This window comes from Microcaecilia unicolor, chromosome 9, assembly GCF_901765095.1.
Source record: "Microcaecilia unicolor chromosome 9, aMicUni1.1, whole genome shotgun sequence".
Classification (NCBI taxonomy): Eukaryota; Metazoa; Chordata; class Amphibia; order Gymnophiona; family Siphonopidae; genus Microcaecilia; species Microcaecilia unicolor.
The window spans coordinates 211,703,452-211,721,542 of record NC_044039.1 but is presented as its reverse complement, the minus strand read 5'-3'; the positions used below and the strand labels follow the sequence as shown (position 1 = coordinate 211,721,542).

Sequence of the window (18,091 nt, the reverse complement as noted above, 5' to 3'; positions counted from 1 at the left end):
GTTTTTACCCCATGGACAATTTCAAATAATTAATTCCGGACACACATTCTTGACCCCTTTCTTATAATTCTTTTCTACTTCTACTGGGTTGGAAAGAATAAAGAAAGGTTCTTCTCTATTTTCATTACGCACCTTAAATACGCTTTCTTACTTGGCTACTAAGATTTAAAAGCAGCTATCCAAATGTAAACCTTCTGTGATGTCCTTCAGTGTATATGCAGGAGCTTTGATGGTTTCCTACCTCTCGGAGCTCCAGGCGCTGGGCCACTGCTTCCAGGCACTCCTGCCCCGCACCCTCCACAGACAGCGTGAATTCCAGGAACTCATTATTCAGCAGCTGGATCCGGGCAACCAGGCAGCTCTTGCTGGATACCGTGTACCTTCGACGCCTCTTTAATTTTAGCCCAAAAGGCAATGGCATCTTATTAACAATCTGTGCTTCAAGAGTCAAATCCCACTACGGTCATCCAGCAGCCATTAAAAAGAGATGGAGGAAGCCAAGTGAAGGAAACATCTACAGCCCTTTGAAGAAAAGAAAAGTGAATTACTTGAGACAGCGATACAATGGTTCACCTTTTTCCAAGAGCAAATGCATGCTCAGATGCTGACAAGAAAAATCAGAACACAAACAAATTACACATTTTAACAATTCCTCATAATGACAAACTATGGCTCAGGTTTCAGACAACACCGTTTTGGTATCAGACCTGAAATTTGCTTCAATTTGAAAAAATGCTGTCTTCTGATTTTCCAAATGTCTTTTTATTTAAACTTGGTCACTGCCTTGCCTGTCATCTTCCAAGGCCTTCCTGTACCATACTTCTATTATATTGGCAAAGAATATTTAGCTTGACACTTACTTTACATTCTGCCTAGTGGTTAGGGTGGTGGACTTTGGTCCTGGGGAACTGAGGAACTGAGTTTGATTCCCACTTCAGGCACAGGCAGCTCCTTGTGACTCTGGGCAAGTCACTTAACCCTCCATTGCCCCATGTAAGCCGCATTGAGCCTACCATGAGTAGGAAAGCGCGGGGTACAAATGTAACAAAATTAATTACTCAGTTTGAAAAATCACCAAGACTCACGTAGGAAAGTGCCTGCATGCTTTTTCAATGCTGAACTAAAATGTAGTTCAAATCTGCAGTTTTCACTGCAGACTCCGGTGCATTTGTTGGGTTCTGGTTCACAGGGGGGGAAACTTGCAGGAGTACGTGTTTGAGTCTTGTTGAAGTTTTACTAGTCAGAATCTTAGAATACAAATATCTAACAGCAAAAGCACAACATGAATGCACGTAAGAGGCACAGGGATAGAAAGAAAAGTAATGTACAAAGTGCATGTGACTGACAGCATGCTCAATGCAAGCTATTTGCTATTTGATCTAATGAAATAAAAGCCTTCTTCATTCTTCCAAACCCTGGAATACTTTCTTGGAATACTACACTGAAATTCAACAGATGCCTCTGAGGGCAGCACAGGCCAAATCAGACAGCAGGTCTAAAACAGGGCTTCTCTCTCCCTTCTTAAAACAAAATGATTACTTCAGTAATGTACAAAAATAGCTGCTTTTAAATTTTCTTTTTAAACATTTCAACTTTTCTAGAATTCATTGCCAGAGAATGTGGTAAAAAGCAGTGAGCTTAGCAGGGTTTTAAAAAAACTGTTAGGATAATTTCCTACAAGAAAAGTCCAGAAGCCATTATTAAAATGGACTTCAGAAAATCCACTGCTTATTTCTAGGATAAGCAATATAACATTTGTTTTACTTTTTTGGGATCTTGCCAGGTACTTGAGACCTGGATTGGCCACTATTGGAAACAGGATGCTGGGCTTGATGGACCTTCAGTCAGTCCCAGTATGCGAACACTTATTTTTATTTATTTATTTATTTTATTTTTGTTACATTTGTACCCCGCGCTTTCCCACTCATGGCAGGCTCAATGCGGCTTACATGGGGCAATGGAGGGTTAAGTGACTTGCCCAAAGTCACAAGGAGCTGCCTGTGCCGGGAATCGAACTCAGTTCCTCAGGACCAAAGTCCACCACCCTAACCACTAGGCCACTCCTCCACTGTTGCTACTATTTGAGCTATTCCACTAGCAATATTCCATGTAGAAGTCGGCCCTTGCAGATCACCAATGTGGCTGCGCAGGCTTCTGCTTCTGTGAGTCTGACGGTCAGACTCACAGAAACAGAAGCCTGCGCAGCCTTCTACATGGAATGTTGCTAGTGGTATAGCAACATTCCATGTAGAATCTCCAATAGTAGCAACAGAATCTCAATAGTAACAACATTCCATGTAGAATCTCCAACAGTAGCAACATTCCATGTAGAATCTCCAATAGTATCTATTTTATTTTTGTTACATTTGTACCCTGCGCTTTCCCACTCATGGCAGGCTCAATGCAGCTTACATGGGGCAATGGAGGGTTAAGTGACTTGCCCAGAGTCACAAGGAGCTGCCTGTGCCGGGAATCGAACTCAGTTCCTCAGTTCCCCAGGACCAAAGTCCACCACCCTAGCCACTATGTTCTTACATCCCTATGAGGCAGACTGTTTACCTTCATCTGAACATATCTGGCAGAAGTCACCACCACAAAATATTTTGGAGCTCCGTCATATTTACTGACTCAACACAAGCCCTGAAAGGTCACATTCTTGTTCCCAATACACAAAACACATTGTTACTACTACTTATGATTTCTACATCGCATTACTAAATGTATGCAGCACTGTATGAAGACATATAAAAGAGAGAGAGCCCTTTCTATGTAGACCTTAAAGTCTGGTTCAAACATACAGGACAAAGACTCCAGGAATTCCAAATATTAAGAAAATGGTTAAAACCATGGATTGAGATCAGCAGGGATTAAGATTTAAGAGCAGCCTCTAGAAAAGGTACAAGGAAGGGCAACCAAAATGATTAATGGGATGGAATTATTCTCATATGAGGAAAGGCTTAAGAGGTTAGGTTTCTTCAGTTTGAAGAGGCAGCTGAGGGGGCATATGACAGGGGTCTACAAAATCCTGAGTGGAGTAGAATGGGTAAACGTACATTGATTATTTACGCTTTCAAAAAGTACCAAGACTAAGAGACACTCCATGAAGTTACATGTTAATAATTTTAGAACAATTAGGAGAAAATATTTTTTCACCTAATGAATAGTTAAGCTCTGGAACTCATCAGAGCATGTGGCAATAACATTTATTTACTTATTTATTAGGATTTATTTACCGCCTTTTTGAAAGAATTCACTTAAGGCAGAGTACAGTAAGACTAGATCAAACATGAGCAATAGGCAATTTCAGCAGTAAAAATATTCAAATACTGAGTGGAGGAGTGGCCTAGTGCTTAGAGTGGTGGACTTTGGTCCTGGGGAACTGGGTTCGATTCCCACTGCAGGCACAGGCAGCTCCTTGTGACTCTGGGCAAGTCACTTAACCCTCCATTGCCCCATGTAAGCCGCATTGAGCCTGCCATGAGTGGGAAAGCGCGGGGTACAAATAAAATAAATAAATACTACTACCACTAAACATTTCTAAAGTGCTACTAGGGTTACGCAGCGTTGTACAGTTTAACAAAGAAGGACAGTCCCTGCTCAAAGGAGCTTACAATCTAAAGGACGAAATGTCAAGGTGGGCAGTCTAGATTTCCTGAATAGAAGTATAATGGTTAGGTGCCGAAGGCGACATTGAAGAGGTGGGCTTTGAGCAAGGATTTGAAGATGGGCAGGGAAGGGGCTTGGCGTATGGGCTCAGGGAGTTTATTCCAAGCCCCTACGTCTTGCCCCATCCTTGGCCACCTTTAAATATAGACTGAAAGCCTACCTCTTTAACATTGCTTTTGACTTGTAACCACTTGTAACCACTCGCCTACACCTACCCTCCTCTCCTCCTTCCTGTACACATTAATTGATTTGATTACTTTATTTTTTGTCTATTAGATTGTAAGCTCTTTGAGCAGGGACTGTCTTTCTTCTATGTTTGTGCAGCGCTGCGTACGCCTTGTAGCGCTATAGAAATGCTAAATAGTAGTAGTAGTGAGGCATAAGTATGGCATAGTAAACTACTTACATGTCGGCACAATACATAATAGAGCATTTTAATTGATAGTGAAGCGTACAAAGATGGAACATATAGATAGCTAAGAGAATAAGTGGAGTTAGAAAGTACGGTGATTAATTTAAAGAAAGTTGCACATGAGGTCAGAGATGGTTTAATATTATCTCAGCTACGGCAGGAATTAACAAACACGTCCTGCTGCATGCAGTATGTGCAACCCGTGTCACTCCTTGTGTGTGTGAGTGAGACTAAAAGTCAGTTACTTTTTCCATTAAAGGCCTGGTTTATCTGGTTTAGCTTATCTGGGTTTAAAAAACAGATTTGAACAAGTTCCTGGAGGAAAAGTCCACAATCTGTTATTAAGATAGCCATGGGGAAGCCACTGCTTGCCCTGCGATTGATACTACAGAATCTTGTTACTTTTTAGGATTCTGAATTATTTGTGACCTGGACTGGCCTCTGTTGGAAACAGGATGCTGGGCTTGATGGACCTTTGGTCTTTCCCAGTATGGCAATACTTATGTAGATGGACTTTCAGTCTCACCCAGCATGGCAATTATGTTCTAAGATTTGAATAAGACCAGAGAAGGAGGATGTACCAACTCGGGAAGTCTATTCCAAGCATGCACCGCTGCGAGGTGGAAGCAGGGAGTCTGGAGTTGGCACTGGAGGAAAAAAAGGCACAAATAAAAGTGATTTGCCTAAATAGCAAAATTGATGAAGATGAATGCAGGGAGAGATGAGAGGAGAGGTAGTGAGACGCTGCAGAATACAGGAAAAGCTTGAACTGTTATGTGGAAGCACACAGAGAGCCAATCCAGTGACAAAAATGGGACGTTACACGGGTGTAGCAATGCTGGTCAAAGTAAAATCTGCACAGATGAATTTCAAAGAGATAAGCTTTAACTCTGTAAACATTTGCAGAACTCTCTCCTCTGCACTCTTTGCCCCTTACTCCTCACATTCTTCTGGCCCTCCCTAACTCAGCCTTCCCACCAGCAGCTGTGTGTGCCTCATATGCTTTAAAGGCAGCACTGCACCTTGAGTGGCAGCGAGTGCCTTCCACAACTCACACTCATCTTCTGGCAGACAAAAGACACAGAGCACAGATAAACAGTGGCACTATCCCCAGGATTCTGTATAGGTCAATCAAATTTGGGCATGTAAACTAATCAATTACTGGTGTTAACAAGTGCTAATCGGCAGTCATATTTACATAGTAACATAGTAGATGACGACAGAGAAAGACCCACATGGTCCATCCAGTCTGCCCAACAAGATAAACTCATATGTGCTACTTTATGTGTATACCTGACCTTGATTTGTATCTGTCATTTTCAGGGCACAGACCATAGAAGTCTGCCCAGCACTAGCCCCGCCTCCCAACCACTAGCCCCACCTCCCACCACCGGTTCCTGCCCTACACCCCTATTCTAGAACCTGTGCACCTAACTTCTTGCGCACAACTCTAAAGGGGGTGTGGCCAGGGGAGCAGCATGGGTGGGTCAGATGCATTCCCAGGATTTAAGAATGCAGTTATAGAATACTTGCATTTTCACACCTGGATGCAAGCATTTACACCACCCTATGGTTGTGTAAGTGCTCACCTCCAAAGTCAGGCATGAAATTGCACACTAAGCTAGTATTCTATAGAGACAGTTCCGTGCCGAACTGTTTTTATAAAATTTGCACTTAGTGCATATAATCCCACTTTTATATATAGTCATAAGAAGCATCACAAACTACCTCCAGTTCAGAAAAGACCTAAAGACCTACCTCTTCAGGAAATTCTATATGCACTAATCATTCTGGAACAACAATACACAACACTACCTCTAACTGTAACACATAAGTACATAAGTACATAAGTAATGCCACACTGGGAAAAGACCAAGGGTCCATCGAGCCCAGCATCCTGTCCACGACAGTGGCCAATCCAGGCCAAGGGCACCTGGCAAGCTTCCCAAACGTACAAACATTCTATACAATCAAGCCATTGTGACATCACTAATGAGGTTGGCTCTTATTGGTGGAATGAGCCACTATGACATCACAATAGGTTAAATCGCTGCTCTATGTAATAAAAGTGAGCCAAGTACAGGACATAAGTACATAAGTAATGCCACACTGGGAAAAGACCAAGGGTCCATCGAGTCCAGCATCCTGTCCACGACAGCGGCCAATCCAGGCCAAGGGCACCTGGCAAGCTTCCCAAACGTACAAACATTCTATACAATCAAGCCATTGTGACATCACTAATGAGGTTGGCTCTTATTGGTGGAATGAGCCACTATGACATCACAATAGGTTAAATCGCTGCTCTATGTAATAAAAGTGAGCCAAGTACAGGACATAAGTACATAAGTAATGCCACACTGGGAAAAGACCAAGGGTCCATCGAGTCCAGCATCCTGTCCACGACAGCGGCCAATCCAGGCCAAGGGCACCTGGCGAGCTTCCCAAACGTACAAACATTCTATACATGTTATTCCTGGAATTGTGGATTTTTTCCCAAGTCCATTTAGTAGCGGTTTATGGACTTGTCCTTTAGGAAACCGTCTAACCCCCTTTTTTTTTTTTTTTTAAATTTGTAGAAGTCTTTATTGAATAATGGTGATACAGAACAAAAAGAAAAAAATTATATTCAGTTCAACTCAACACATCTTAGAACAAGTGTCAAAAATTTTTTCACCAATTACATTCTTGAACAGATAGTAAGATCCTGTATCCATTTTAATTGAATACTAATTACACTTCAAGACATTTTTAATTTTCTTATTGTGATACCTATCCCCCTAACACTACCTAACCCTCCCTTCTAACCCTGTCCCACCCTCCCCTAACCCTCATCTCCCCCCCCAATCGTCTAACCCCTTTTTAAACTCTGCCAAGCTAACCGCCTTCACCAAGTTCTCCGGCAACGAATTCCAGAGTTTAATTACGCGTTGGGGTGAAGAAACATTTTCTCCGATTTGTTTGAAATTTACTACACTGTAGTTTCATCGCATGCCCAACATCAGCAGAACCCGTGGGGGGGGGGGGGAATAGGACCTCCCCAACACAAAGCAACTTCAGCAGAACCCCCCGGGGAGGGGGGGGGGTCCAGCTTCTTCCCTATCACCACTTTTGTGAAGAGGGACCACATCCGCTCTTCTCCAATCCCACGGAACCTCTCCTGTCTCCAAGGATTTATTATACAAATCTTTAAGAGGACCCGCCAGAACCTCTCTGAGCTCCCTCAATATCCTGGGGTGGATCCTGTCCGGTCCCATGGCTTTGTCCACCTTTAGATTTTCAAGTTGTTCAATTTAAGACCTATTCAATCTATTTTTTTGGTACAACATTTTGCAGTATTGGTACAGTTGCTGATTCTGTCCCATTTAGACAATAGTTTGTATTGTTTTGCTTCTGTCCCATTTACAGGTTCTGCAGAATATCACAGCCAGAATTTCAAAAAAGAGAGAGAGAGAGAGAGATGACCATGCGACTCCTTCCCTGATTCAACTGAATTGGCTTCCAGTAATGGCCATAGTATTTTTTAAGCTGGCTTGTCTGGTCTATAAACCATTTGATGGCTATAGTCCTATCTGCCTCGTTCTTGTCTTCTTTATTTTCCTATGTTATTTGGTGTTAAACGTAAGTTGCCAATAGAACTTTCTTTTCCTTATGAAGTGGTTAAGTTTAGGTGTTCTTTACCCATTTCTCTTAAGCTTTCATAAACATTTGCAAACTTATTTGTTTCAGAAATTCTATAGTTAATTTTGTTTTATTCATTTTTCATTATATCATTCATTAGTTTGTATCCCACTGTGAACCACTAGTTGGGAGTTGGCAGGTTATACGAATCGCATCAGAATCGCAACGGACAGGGATGCTATCTTGAAGCAAAACATCATGAAAACCATAGGAAGCAAAAAGAAGGAAAAATGTACTGGCCAAAGTCAGCTCAAAACCCAAGCCCAGAGGGAGTTCTGGTATCCTCTGATACCCAGTAAAGCAGCTAGGAAAAGTATTCAGATCAGCTCTTACCCAGTCAAAACCATCAGGGTAGGAGCAATTCAAGCCTAGAAGTGTTCTTGTGACTTCTGGAGTCAGCTAGAGAGAACAGATTTTCTTGTCATCCAGCCAACTTGGGTTTTGAACTGGTGACGTTCTACTGCTATAAATCACGCAGCATACTTACCACTAAAAGTACAGTGGGGGAAATAAGTATTTGATCCCTTGCTGATTTTGTAAGTTTGCCCACTGACAAAGACATGAGCAGCCCATAATTGAAGGGTAGGTTATTGGTAACAGTGAGAGATAGCACATCACAAATTAAATCCGGAAAATCACATTGTGGAAAGTATATGAATTTATTTGCATTCTGCAGAGGGAAATAAGTATTTGATCCCTCTGGCAAACAAGACCTAATACTTGGTGGCAAAACCCTTGTTGGCAAGCACAGCGGTCAGACGTCTTCTGTAGTTGATGATGAGGTTTGCACACATGTCAGGAGGAATTTTGGTCCACTCCTCTTTGCAGATCATCTCTAAATCATTAAGAGTTCTGGGCTGTCGCTTGGCAACTCGCAGCTTCAGCTCCCTCCATAAGTTTTCAATGGGATTAAGGTCTGGTGACTGGCTAGGCCACTCCATGACCCTAATGTGCTTCTTCCTGAGCCACTCCTTTGTTGCCTTGGCTGTATGTTTTGGGTCATTGTCGTGCTGGAAGACCCAGCCACGACCCATTTTTAAGGCCCTGGCGGAGGGAAGGAGGTTGTCACTCAGAATTGTACGGTACATGGCCCCATCCATTCTCCCATTGATGCGGTGAAGTAGTCCTGTGCCCTTAGCAGAGAAACATCCCCAAAACATAACATTTCCGCCTCCATGCTTGACAGTGGGGACGGTGTTCTTTGGGTCATAGGCAGCATTTCTCTTCCTCCAAACACGGCGAGTTGAGTTCATGCCAAAGAGCTCAATTTTTGTCTCATCTGACCACAGCACCTTCTCCCAATCACTCTCGGCATCATCCAGGTGTTCACTGGCAAACTTCAGACGGGCCGTCACATGTGCCTTCCGGAGCAGGGGGACCTTGCGGGCACTGCAGGATTGCAATCCGTTATGTCGTAATGTGTTACCAATGGTTTTCGTGGTGACAGTGGTCCCAGCTGCCTTGAGATCATTGACAAGTTCCCCCCTTGTAGTTGTAGGCTGATTTCTAACCTTCCTCATGATCAAGGATACCCCACGAGGTGAGATTTTGCGTGGAGCCCCAGATCTTTGTCGATTGACAGTCATTTTGTACTTCTTCCATTTTCTTACTATGGCACCAACAGTTGTCTCCTTCTCGCCCAGCGTCTTACTGATGGTTTTGTAGCCCATTCCAGCCTTGTGCAGGTGTATGATCTTGTCCCTGACATCCTTAGACAGCTCCTTGCTCTTGGCCATTTTGTAGAGGTTAGAGTCTGACTGATTCACTGAGTCTGTGGACAGGTGTCTTTCATACAGGTGACCATTGCCGACAGCTGTCTGTCATGCAGGTAACGAGTTGATTTGGAGCATCTACCTGGTCTGTAGGGGCCAGATCTCTTACTGGTTGGTGGGGGATCAAATACTTATTTCCCTCTGCAGAATGCAAATAAATTCATATACTTTCCACAATGTGATTTTCCGGATTTAATTTGTGATGTGCTATCTCTCACTGTTACCAATAACCTACCCTTCAATTATGGGCTGCTCATGTCTTTGTCAGTGGGCAAACTTACAAAATCAGCAAGGGATCAAATACTTATTTCCCCCACTGTATAAGATTTTTTTTTTTTTCATTTTGCATGCTTAGGCAGTTTACTTACCAGCTACACTGATAGTAGATTCCAAAAGTTTAAAACAAAACTAACGCTAAACTTTTGGAATCAACTATCAGTGCAGCTGGGAAAGGTAGGCAAATGAACAGCAAGTAAATTAAATCAGTTCAGGCCTGCCAGCTGTCTTTCCAAAACAGTCTCTTTCACCCTCATGCTACAGGCGCAGTGAATAAAGAGGTAACAATGGGTACGAAATAATACCACCTCTGTATATATGTATGTAGAACAGAATATATAATGCATTCTTTAGGGCTTCCCTAAGAAAAAGAGTAAGCATACCCTGGAGGTGTAAGACGCATACCAATTTAGCTATTAATATAAGTATCGGTGAAACTGACTAGCTGCAGGCACGTTCTTTTGCAACACTGGATATTGTGAAATGTATTACCTTTGTGATTCTATATAAATAAAACAACACAAGCGGGACACCGAAAAATTACACTTGAATCAGATTGTGCTTATTTTTCTTACCTCACAGGGGCCTGTTTACTAATGTGTGGCAAATTTTTGCAGTTATTGTGTGTTAGTTGCAAACATTAATGTATGGCAATTGCAATGCCTGGGCAGTTTACTGTTGGAGATGTAGCCAGCATCTGGCCTGAAGTTACCACACAGAGTACTTACTGGGATATCCTTGGTAGGTTGTGTATCCTTGTCTTCTCTCTCCCCTTCAATTAAAAGTTTAAATGAACTGGGTAACAAGAATGAAGACTATTACTACTACTACTACTATTTAGCATTTCTATAGCGCTACAAGGCGTACGCAGCGCTGCACAAACATGGAAGAAAGACAGTCCCTGCTCAAAGAGCTTACAATCTAATAGACAAAAAATAAATAAAGTAAGCAAATCAAATCAATTAATGTGAACGGGAAGGAAGAGAGGAGGGTAGGTGGAGGCGAGTGGTTACAAGTGGTTACGAGTCAAAAGCAATGTTAAAGAGGTGGCCAAGGATGGGGCAAGACGTAGGGGCTCAGGAAGTTTATTCCAGGCGTAGGGTGCAGCGAGACAGAAGGCGCGAAGTCTGGAGTTGGCAGTAGTGGAGAAGGGAACAGATAAGAAGGATTTATCCATGGAGCGGATTGCACGGGAAGGGGTGTAGGGAAGGACGAGTATGGAGAGATACTGGGGAGCAGCAGAGTGAATACATTTATAGGTTAGTAGAAGAAGTTTGAACAGGATGCGAAAACGGATAGGGAGCCAGTGAAGGGTCTTGAGGAGAGGGGTAGTATGAGTAAAGCGACCCTGGCAGAAGATGAGACGGGCAGCAGAGTTTTGAACCGACTGGAGAGGGGAGAGGTGACTAAGTGGGAGGCCAGCAAGAAGCAGATTGCAGTAGTCTAAACGAGAGGTGACAAGGGTGTGGATGAGGGTTTTGGTAGAGTGCTCGGAAAGAAAGGGGCGGATTTTACGGATGTTGTAAAGAAAGAAACGACAGGTCTTGGCGGTCTGCTGGATATGAGCAGAGAAGGAGAGAGAAGAGTCAAAGATGACCCCAAGGTTTCGAGCTGAGGAGACAGGGAGAATGAGAGAGCCATCAACAGAAATAGAAAACGGGGGGAGCGGGGAGGTGGGTTTGGGGGGGAAAATGAGAAGCTCGGTTTTGGTCATATTTAATTTCAGGTGGCGTTGAGACATCCAGGCAGCAATGTCAGACAAGCACGCTGAAACTTTGGTTTGGATGCAAGGTGAGATATCAGGGGTAGAAAGGTAGATTTGGGAGTCATCAGCATAGAGATGGTAGGAAAAGCCATGGGATGAGATTAATGAACCAAGGGAAGAAGTGTAGATAGAAAAGAGGAGGGGACCAAGAACAGAACCCTGAGGTACGCCGACAGGCAGAGGGATAGAAGTAGAAGAGGATCCACCAGAGTGAACACTAAAGGTGCGGAGGGAGAGGTAGGAAGAGAACCAGGAAAGGACAGAGCCCTGGAATCCAAGTGAGGACAGGGTATCGAGAAGTATGCTGTGATCGACAGTGTCAAAAGCAGCGGAAAGATCAAGAAGAATGAGGATGGAATATTGACCTCTGGATTTAGCCAGTAATAGGTCATTGGAGACTTTAGTAAGCGCAGTTTCGGTTGAGTGGAGAGGGCGAAAACCAGATTGTAATGGGTCAAGAATAGCATGTGAGGAGAGAAAATCAAGGCAGCGGCGGTGAACAGCACGCTCAAGTAATTTGGAGAGAAAAGGAAGGAGGGAGATGGGTCGGTATTTAGAGGGACAAGTAGGGTCAAGTGAAGGCTTCTTAAGGAGAGGTGTGACCACAGCATGTTTAAAGGCAGCAGGGACAGTCGCAGTGGAAAGTGAGAGGTTGAGAATGTGACAGATAAAAGGAATAAGAGTAGGAGAGATGGCATTAAGAAGGTGGGTGGGAATGGGATCAGAGGAACAGGTGGTACATTTTGAGGAAGAAAGGAGAAGTGTAGTTTCCTCAATAGTAACTTCAGGAAAGGAGGAAAGGGAATGAGGGGAAGGAGAGAGAGGGGAACGGACTAGTGGAGGGAGAGCTGGTGAGGTAGAGAAAGCAAGGTTTATCTTTTGAACCTTGTTGTGAAAGAATTCAGCAAGGGTCTGAGGAGATAATGAAGGGGGAGTTGGGGGAGGGGGCACCTTGAGGAGAGAGTTCAATGTGGTGAAGAGAAGTCGAGGATTAGAGCCAAGAGAGTTGGTCAGTTGGATATAATAATCCTGTTTGGCACGTAAAAGAGCAGATTGGAAGGAGGTCAGCATGAACTTAAGTGTATAGATGTCCTTACACTGAGAGAGAGTCAGATAAATGAGGTCCGAGTTTTCAGTGACACAGCTAACAGCCTTCTGAAAAATCCAGTGGGTAGTTGTCCATCTATCCTCGCCATAGCGAGGAGTTCATGGCCAGCTTACCATCTATAAAAACAGTTGGGGGGGGGGAGGTGGCAGGAGCGATCCCCAGGTCCCCCTCCTAGTCACCAGCCTAGTTTCAAAATAATGTCTTTGAACCCCTAGTGGTAGGTTTCCAGTACTACCACCGGTGGTCAAGCTACTGAATGTGTTGACATTGTAATGTAATATATATACTATGCCATACTTTGCAATGTTATTTGAATACTTTTTCTGCTGTAATTGTCTATTACTTATGTTTGACTAATTCTTGCCGTACACATCCTTGAATTAATTCTTTCAAAAAGACAGTAAATAAATTCAAATAAAGAACACAACGTACTCAAAATGCTCTTAATTTCTTTAACTTTGCCACAGCTCTTCTGGTCTTTAAAATCCTCTATGAAAGGACTTTTGAGCCCTTCCCTAACACTGTGCCACATTCTCCACCTTATTATCACCACATCATGTAAGATTCCTTCCCTCTCTTCATCCAATTAAATCTCTTGCCATTGTAAAATCCCAGCTCAAACCTTATTCACCCGTGTCTTTCCTTTTTCAGATCACAATAGTTGCAAAGCCTGCCACACCACCCCACTGAATCTATTTTTTTCATCATCTCAATGCCTTTAATTAGTCTTGTCCGCATAGGCTAAACAGCATTCTGAAATTTATTTACAACAGCACTGCAATAGAACATATAGGAGTTCATTTTCAAAACAGAAAAATGTTTAAAAAAAATGGCCTAAAGTGGCAGACGGACAATTTTTGCAAAAACAACCAAATCACTATTTTTAAAACTCATTTTTAAGACTTCCTATGTAGTTTGTCTAAATCTCAAGGGGACGTGTTAGCAGTGTGTTTTGAACGAAGCCAACACCCACAGAGGGTGATCTCACCACAGGAGAAACCGAAAGTCAAATGTACAACAAGTGGATCCAAAACAAAAGGGGTCCTCGTACAAATGGTGTTTCCCAAACAAGGTCTTTATTAGAATAAATAAAATAAATAAAGACCTTGTTTGGGAAACACCATTTGTACGAGGACCCCTTTTGTTTTGGATCCACTTGTTGTACATTTGACCAGCAGTGTGTTTTGGGCAGGACTAGTGCGGGCTTACAATTTGGATGTTTTTCTGCAATAATGAAGCACTGTAAAAACGTTCAGGGCAAAAACAACAGGCATTTGTGGCTAGACCTGTTTCGATATAAAGTGATAAAAAGGTGCCCATATTGACCAGATGACTACTGAAGGGACAAAAGTATGACCCCCCCCCCCTTAATCCCCCAGTGGTCACTGACCCCCCTCTCACCCCCCCTCCAAAGAGGTGAAAGTGACAGTACATATCAAGTGAGAGTACATACCAGGCTCTATGACAACTGCAGATATAATGGACATGCTTCTTAGAGCAGATCCCTGGATTTGCCTAGCAGTCAGTGCAGTGGACTGTACAGAAGGGGACTCAGGCCCATATCTCACTCTAACTGGTACACTTCTTGGTGGAAAGTGTGAGCATCCCAAAAACCACAAAATACCTACTGAACCCATATATATATTGATACCTGCAGGCATAAGGGCTATTATTGTGGTGTACAGTTGGGTACAATAAATTGTTTGCTATTCCTGGAGGGCTCACCATACAATATATGGTGCAGTGGCGTACCTAGGTTGGCTGCCACTCGTGTCAGGTCACCGCTATGCATCACCCCCTCCCGTCTCTTGGAGCATCACTCCCTCCTCTCTCAGCGCATCATACACCCCCCCCCCCCCCAGCGCATCACCCACCTCCACCAAAGCGCATCATCCTCACCACCTGCTCCAGAACAGGAAGTAACATCAGTGGGGGCAGGGAACTGGTAAAGACAACAGCCACGCGACTGCTCCATGCACCCCCTTGCTGCCTGCACTCACGGTGGACCGCCCCCAGTGCCCTGCCCTTAGTACGATACTGATATGGGGGTTATTATGTGATGTGTACCTGGGACCTTTTAGGTGAATTTCACTGCAGTGCCCCCCCTAGGCTGCCCCACTGGAATGTCTCTGGGCCAGTCTAGCAAGACTACTGGACCCCAGATATGCCATTTGCTTATTTTTATGAGTTCTTCCCTTGGATGTTTTTTTTGTTTGAAAATGACCCTTAAAGAAAGACACATTGAGCACAGAAGTGTCTCAAATAGGATGATTTTCAAACCAAGAAGATGTTCATTTTCAGTCCAGAAAAACATCTACTGGATTTTTGAACATCATTTTGAAAATGCCCCTCATACTGTACTATATATTACATTGCTAGACACTGCAGTGTATTTGTTTAGGTAAAGTATTAAATTAAACTAATCTATTGGTTATTTCATTGTAAACCACCTTATCATTTTTACTTCAGAAAGCATCATATATACTGAACTACTGCCCACATTGTCCAGCTCTTTGCTATTCAGTCAAGGCATCACCTTATTAAAGTAAAGTAAAAACAGGACACAGAAATACACAATTAAAACATGCAAACCTTGGAAATGTGGCTCGAGAGGCTGTACCTGCACATACTTATTTATCACTAATGCCAACACAAAGCAAAATACAGTCAACAGTCACTATGCCAACAGTTTAGTCCCAGCTGACAGATCACAGTTTCTCCATTTGGGCTAAATACATTTTATAAACTAGATCGTGTCTTCTAGTACCTGGTTAAAAAGCAGCAGCAGGGGATAATTAACTACAAATAACGACTTGCCTCTTTCCTGGCTCTCTCATCGGGTTTATCTGGTAAAAAAAACACACTATTAATCCCCCTCACCAACCCACTCAGTTATGAAAGCCCACCTTCATGTAAATACCCCAACCACTCCCTTCCTTCATCTCTGCACAATACTAACTGTATCTGATATCCTGGAATGTCAATGTTAGCCACATTGAGCCTGCAAATAGGTGGGGAAATGTGGGATACAAATGCAATAAATAAACAATAAATAAAAGTAAGAGGGTGGGTAGTAGATTAACCAGGGAAGGGGATGGGAGGTAAGGAAGGTTAAGGGTTGGAAGATTAGTTGTTAGATGCAGAGACTTACAATGCTGTGAGTATGTTGCAAAACGTTGAATATATATGTCTTCTGAAAAACTCAATAAAAATCATTTAAACATAAATAAATAAAAGTAACTTGAGCTAACATGCCGAACACCTTTCTTCCCATGACCGTGGACCCCTCCCCCACGTTCTGACATTGCTGTCTCTTCCACTTTCCCCTAGGCAACATGTCTCCCCCCCCTTCCCCCACTCCACTCCCCTACCCCCACCCTGCAACCTAACACTTCTCCGTCTCACTTTCACCCTCTCCCCTATTCGGCAGGTCTAAATACCCCACCCTCGGTCCGGCATCTTTCACCCCATTTCCCTCACCCTGGTCCTACCTTCGAAGTTCTTCTCGTTGATGTGTCAGTGGCACTTGGCAGTAATACGTCGTTGACGTCGCCTCCCTCGTAGCAGCCCTACAGCTCGTCTCGCGCTTCGCTTCGCCCCGCCCCGCCGGCGCCGGAAACAGGCAGTTGCGTCAGTGAGGGCGGGGCGCGCAGAGGGAGGGAAGGGAATATGTTGCGTCAGAGGGGGAGGGGCGATAGAGAGGCAGTCTCGCTGTTGGCTGCTTCTCTTGGCCTCAGAGGTAAATCCGTTCTCTGATATACAATCAATTCTTACTTATTTGTGACTGAAAGGGGGTTTGATATGGGAACACCATGAGTGGGGGAGGGGAGGAGAAAGAGATCCCTTCCCAAAAATTGTGCCTCCTCAGGCGGTAGCCTAGCTGCCCAGAGCCGGCTCTGGGGGCAGGAGGACCCATCGTTTTGAATCTCATTCTCTACCTGTGTTGCGGTCTTTTGGGCGGTTTTTTTCCGGCCGCGGGGGGCGGGGTTAGTGACGTTTTGGGTGGGGCCGATGACGGGGGGGGCAGGGTTAGTGACGTTTTGGGCGGGGTCGATGACGGGGGCGGGGTGATGACGCGGGGGTGGGAGTGTCAGGGGCGGGGTTTGAGTTTGGGCGGGGTTTGGGCTGGATTTGGGCTCCTTTGGGTGGGAAAAAAATTTTCCACCTGGCAACCCTCCTGTGTGTAGTCCAGAGGCACAGTTTGCAGTAGTAGATCCTGCGTGTGTCCTGTGAAGGGCATCGCGAGCCTGATGAGCGTCTCCTACACGCGTACAAGTCTACCCACGCACGGACTTGCACGTGCACTGTCCCTTCCCATACTTAGGGGGCCATTTTACTAAGGCGCAACCAAAAGTGTTTTGGACGCAAAAAGGCTTTTGTTGTTGTTCTTGTTGTTGAAAATGGACGTGTTGCAAAATTGAAACCAGCGCATGTCCATTTTCGACCTAAGAACTTCTTAGGGTTACCATATGGCTCCAGAAAGAGGAGGACGGATTGAGTCAGCCGGGTTTTACTTCCATTGCTTTCAATGTAATTGAGCCAGCCGGGTTTTACTTCCATTGCTTTCAAAGCAATGGAAGTAAAACCCGTCTGGCTCAATCCGTCCTAAGACCTTACCATCACCCATTGACTTAACGGTAAGGTCTCGTGCGCTAACCAGACAGTAAACGGCCAGCGCGCGTAAACTGCTGATTACGGCTGGTTAAGTGCCACACGTAGAAGATAGAAAATATTTTCTACTGCATGTTTTGGGCGTGCGTCAAAAATGGAATTACCACGAGGGGCACATGGTAGCCCACTCTGGATGCGCGTAGGTACCTTAGTAAAATGGCCCCTTACTGTTTGAGACTTTTAAGTACGAGATCTTTCTGAGCCCAGTAGCTTTGTTTTACTGTTGTTGCAATTTTGAAAAATAATTTCTCTCTTTTTTAACCACTTGATAATTTCATAAAACATTTTCTGGGCGTGAGGCATGTGGGAATGGCTTTTATAAAATTGTGTGGGCGTGTATGCATGTGCAAGTATGTGTGTCAACAAAATCATGTGTACTTTAAGTGTTCCTGGGGTCTGCATTTGGGTGGAATTTTATACCTTTATATGTTATTTTACAAAACTAGCAGTTGAGCCCGTAAAAACAGGCTGGTATTGGGGTTTTCCTTCCTTCCCCCCCCCCCCCCCCGGAGTCGCCGCCAACCCTCCACCCGGCCCGGGCCCTCTCTCTCTAGTCCGCTACTAAACTTACACATCCATTCGCCGGAACGCAGCACGCACATCAGCTGAGCTGCCGTCGGCCCTTCCTTCTCTGCCTGTGTCCCGCCCTCCTGTGACGTAACGTCAGCGAGGGCGGGACACAGGCAGGGAAGGAAGGCCGATGGCAGCTCAGCTGATGTGCGTGCTGCGTTCCGGCGAATGGA

General features: G+C 44.2%; 2 protein-coding genes across 2 annotated transcripts in view; one reads left to right on the top strand and one right to left on the bottom strand.

The window, feature by feature from the left end:
• Nucleotides 1-16,202, bottom strand: part of PTPN21 (protein tyrosine phosphatase non-receptor type 21) — a 145,174-nt gene extending 128,972 nt beyond the window's left edge. The window contains exons 1-3 of the mRNA XM_030213742.1: nucleotides 16,169-16,202; nucleotides 15,445-15,523; nucleotides 242-522 (exon numbers count right to left, since the gene is read on the bottom strand). Coding sequence (XP_030069602.1) covers nucleotides 242-421 — 180 coding nt within the window. The 5' untranslated portion in view covers nucleotides 422-522; nucleotides 15,445-15,523; nucleotides 16,169-16,202. The remainder of the gene's footprint in view (nucleotides 1-241; nucleotides 523-15,444; nucleotides 15,524-16,168) is intronic.
• Nucleotides 16,203-16,395: 193 nt separating this feature from the next.
• ZC3H14 (zinc finger CCCH-type containing 14) overlaps nucleotides 16,396-18,091 on the top strand; it is a 96,796-nt gene continuing 95,100 nt past the window's right edge. The window contains exon 1 of the mRNA XM_030213747.1: nucleotides 16,396-16,416. The gene's annotated coding sequence lies outside the window, so the exon portion shown is untranslated. The remainder of the gene's footprint in view (nucleotides 16,417-18,091) is intronic.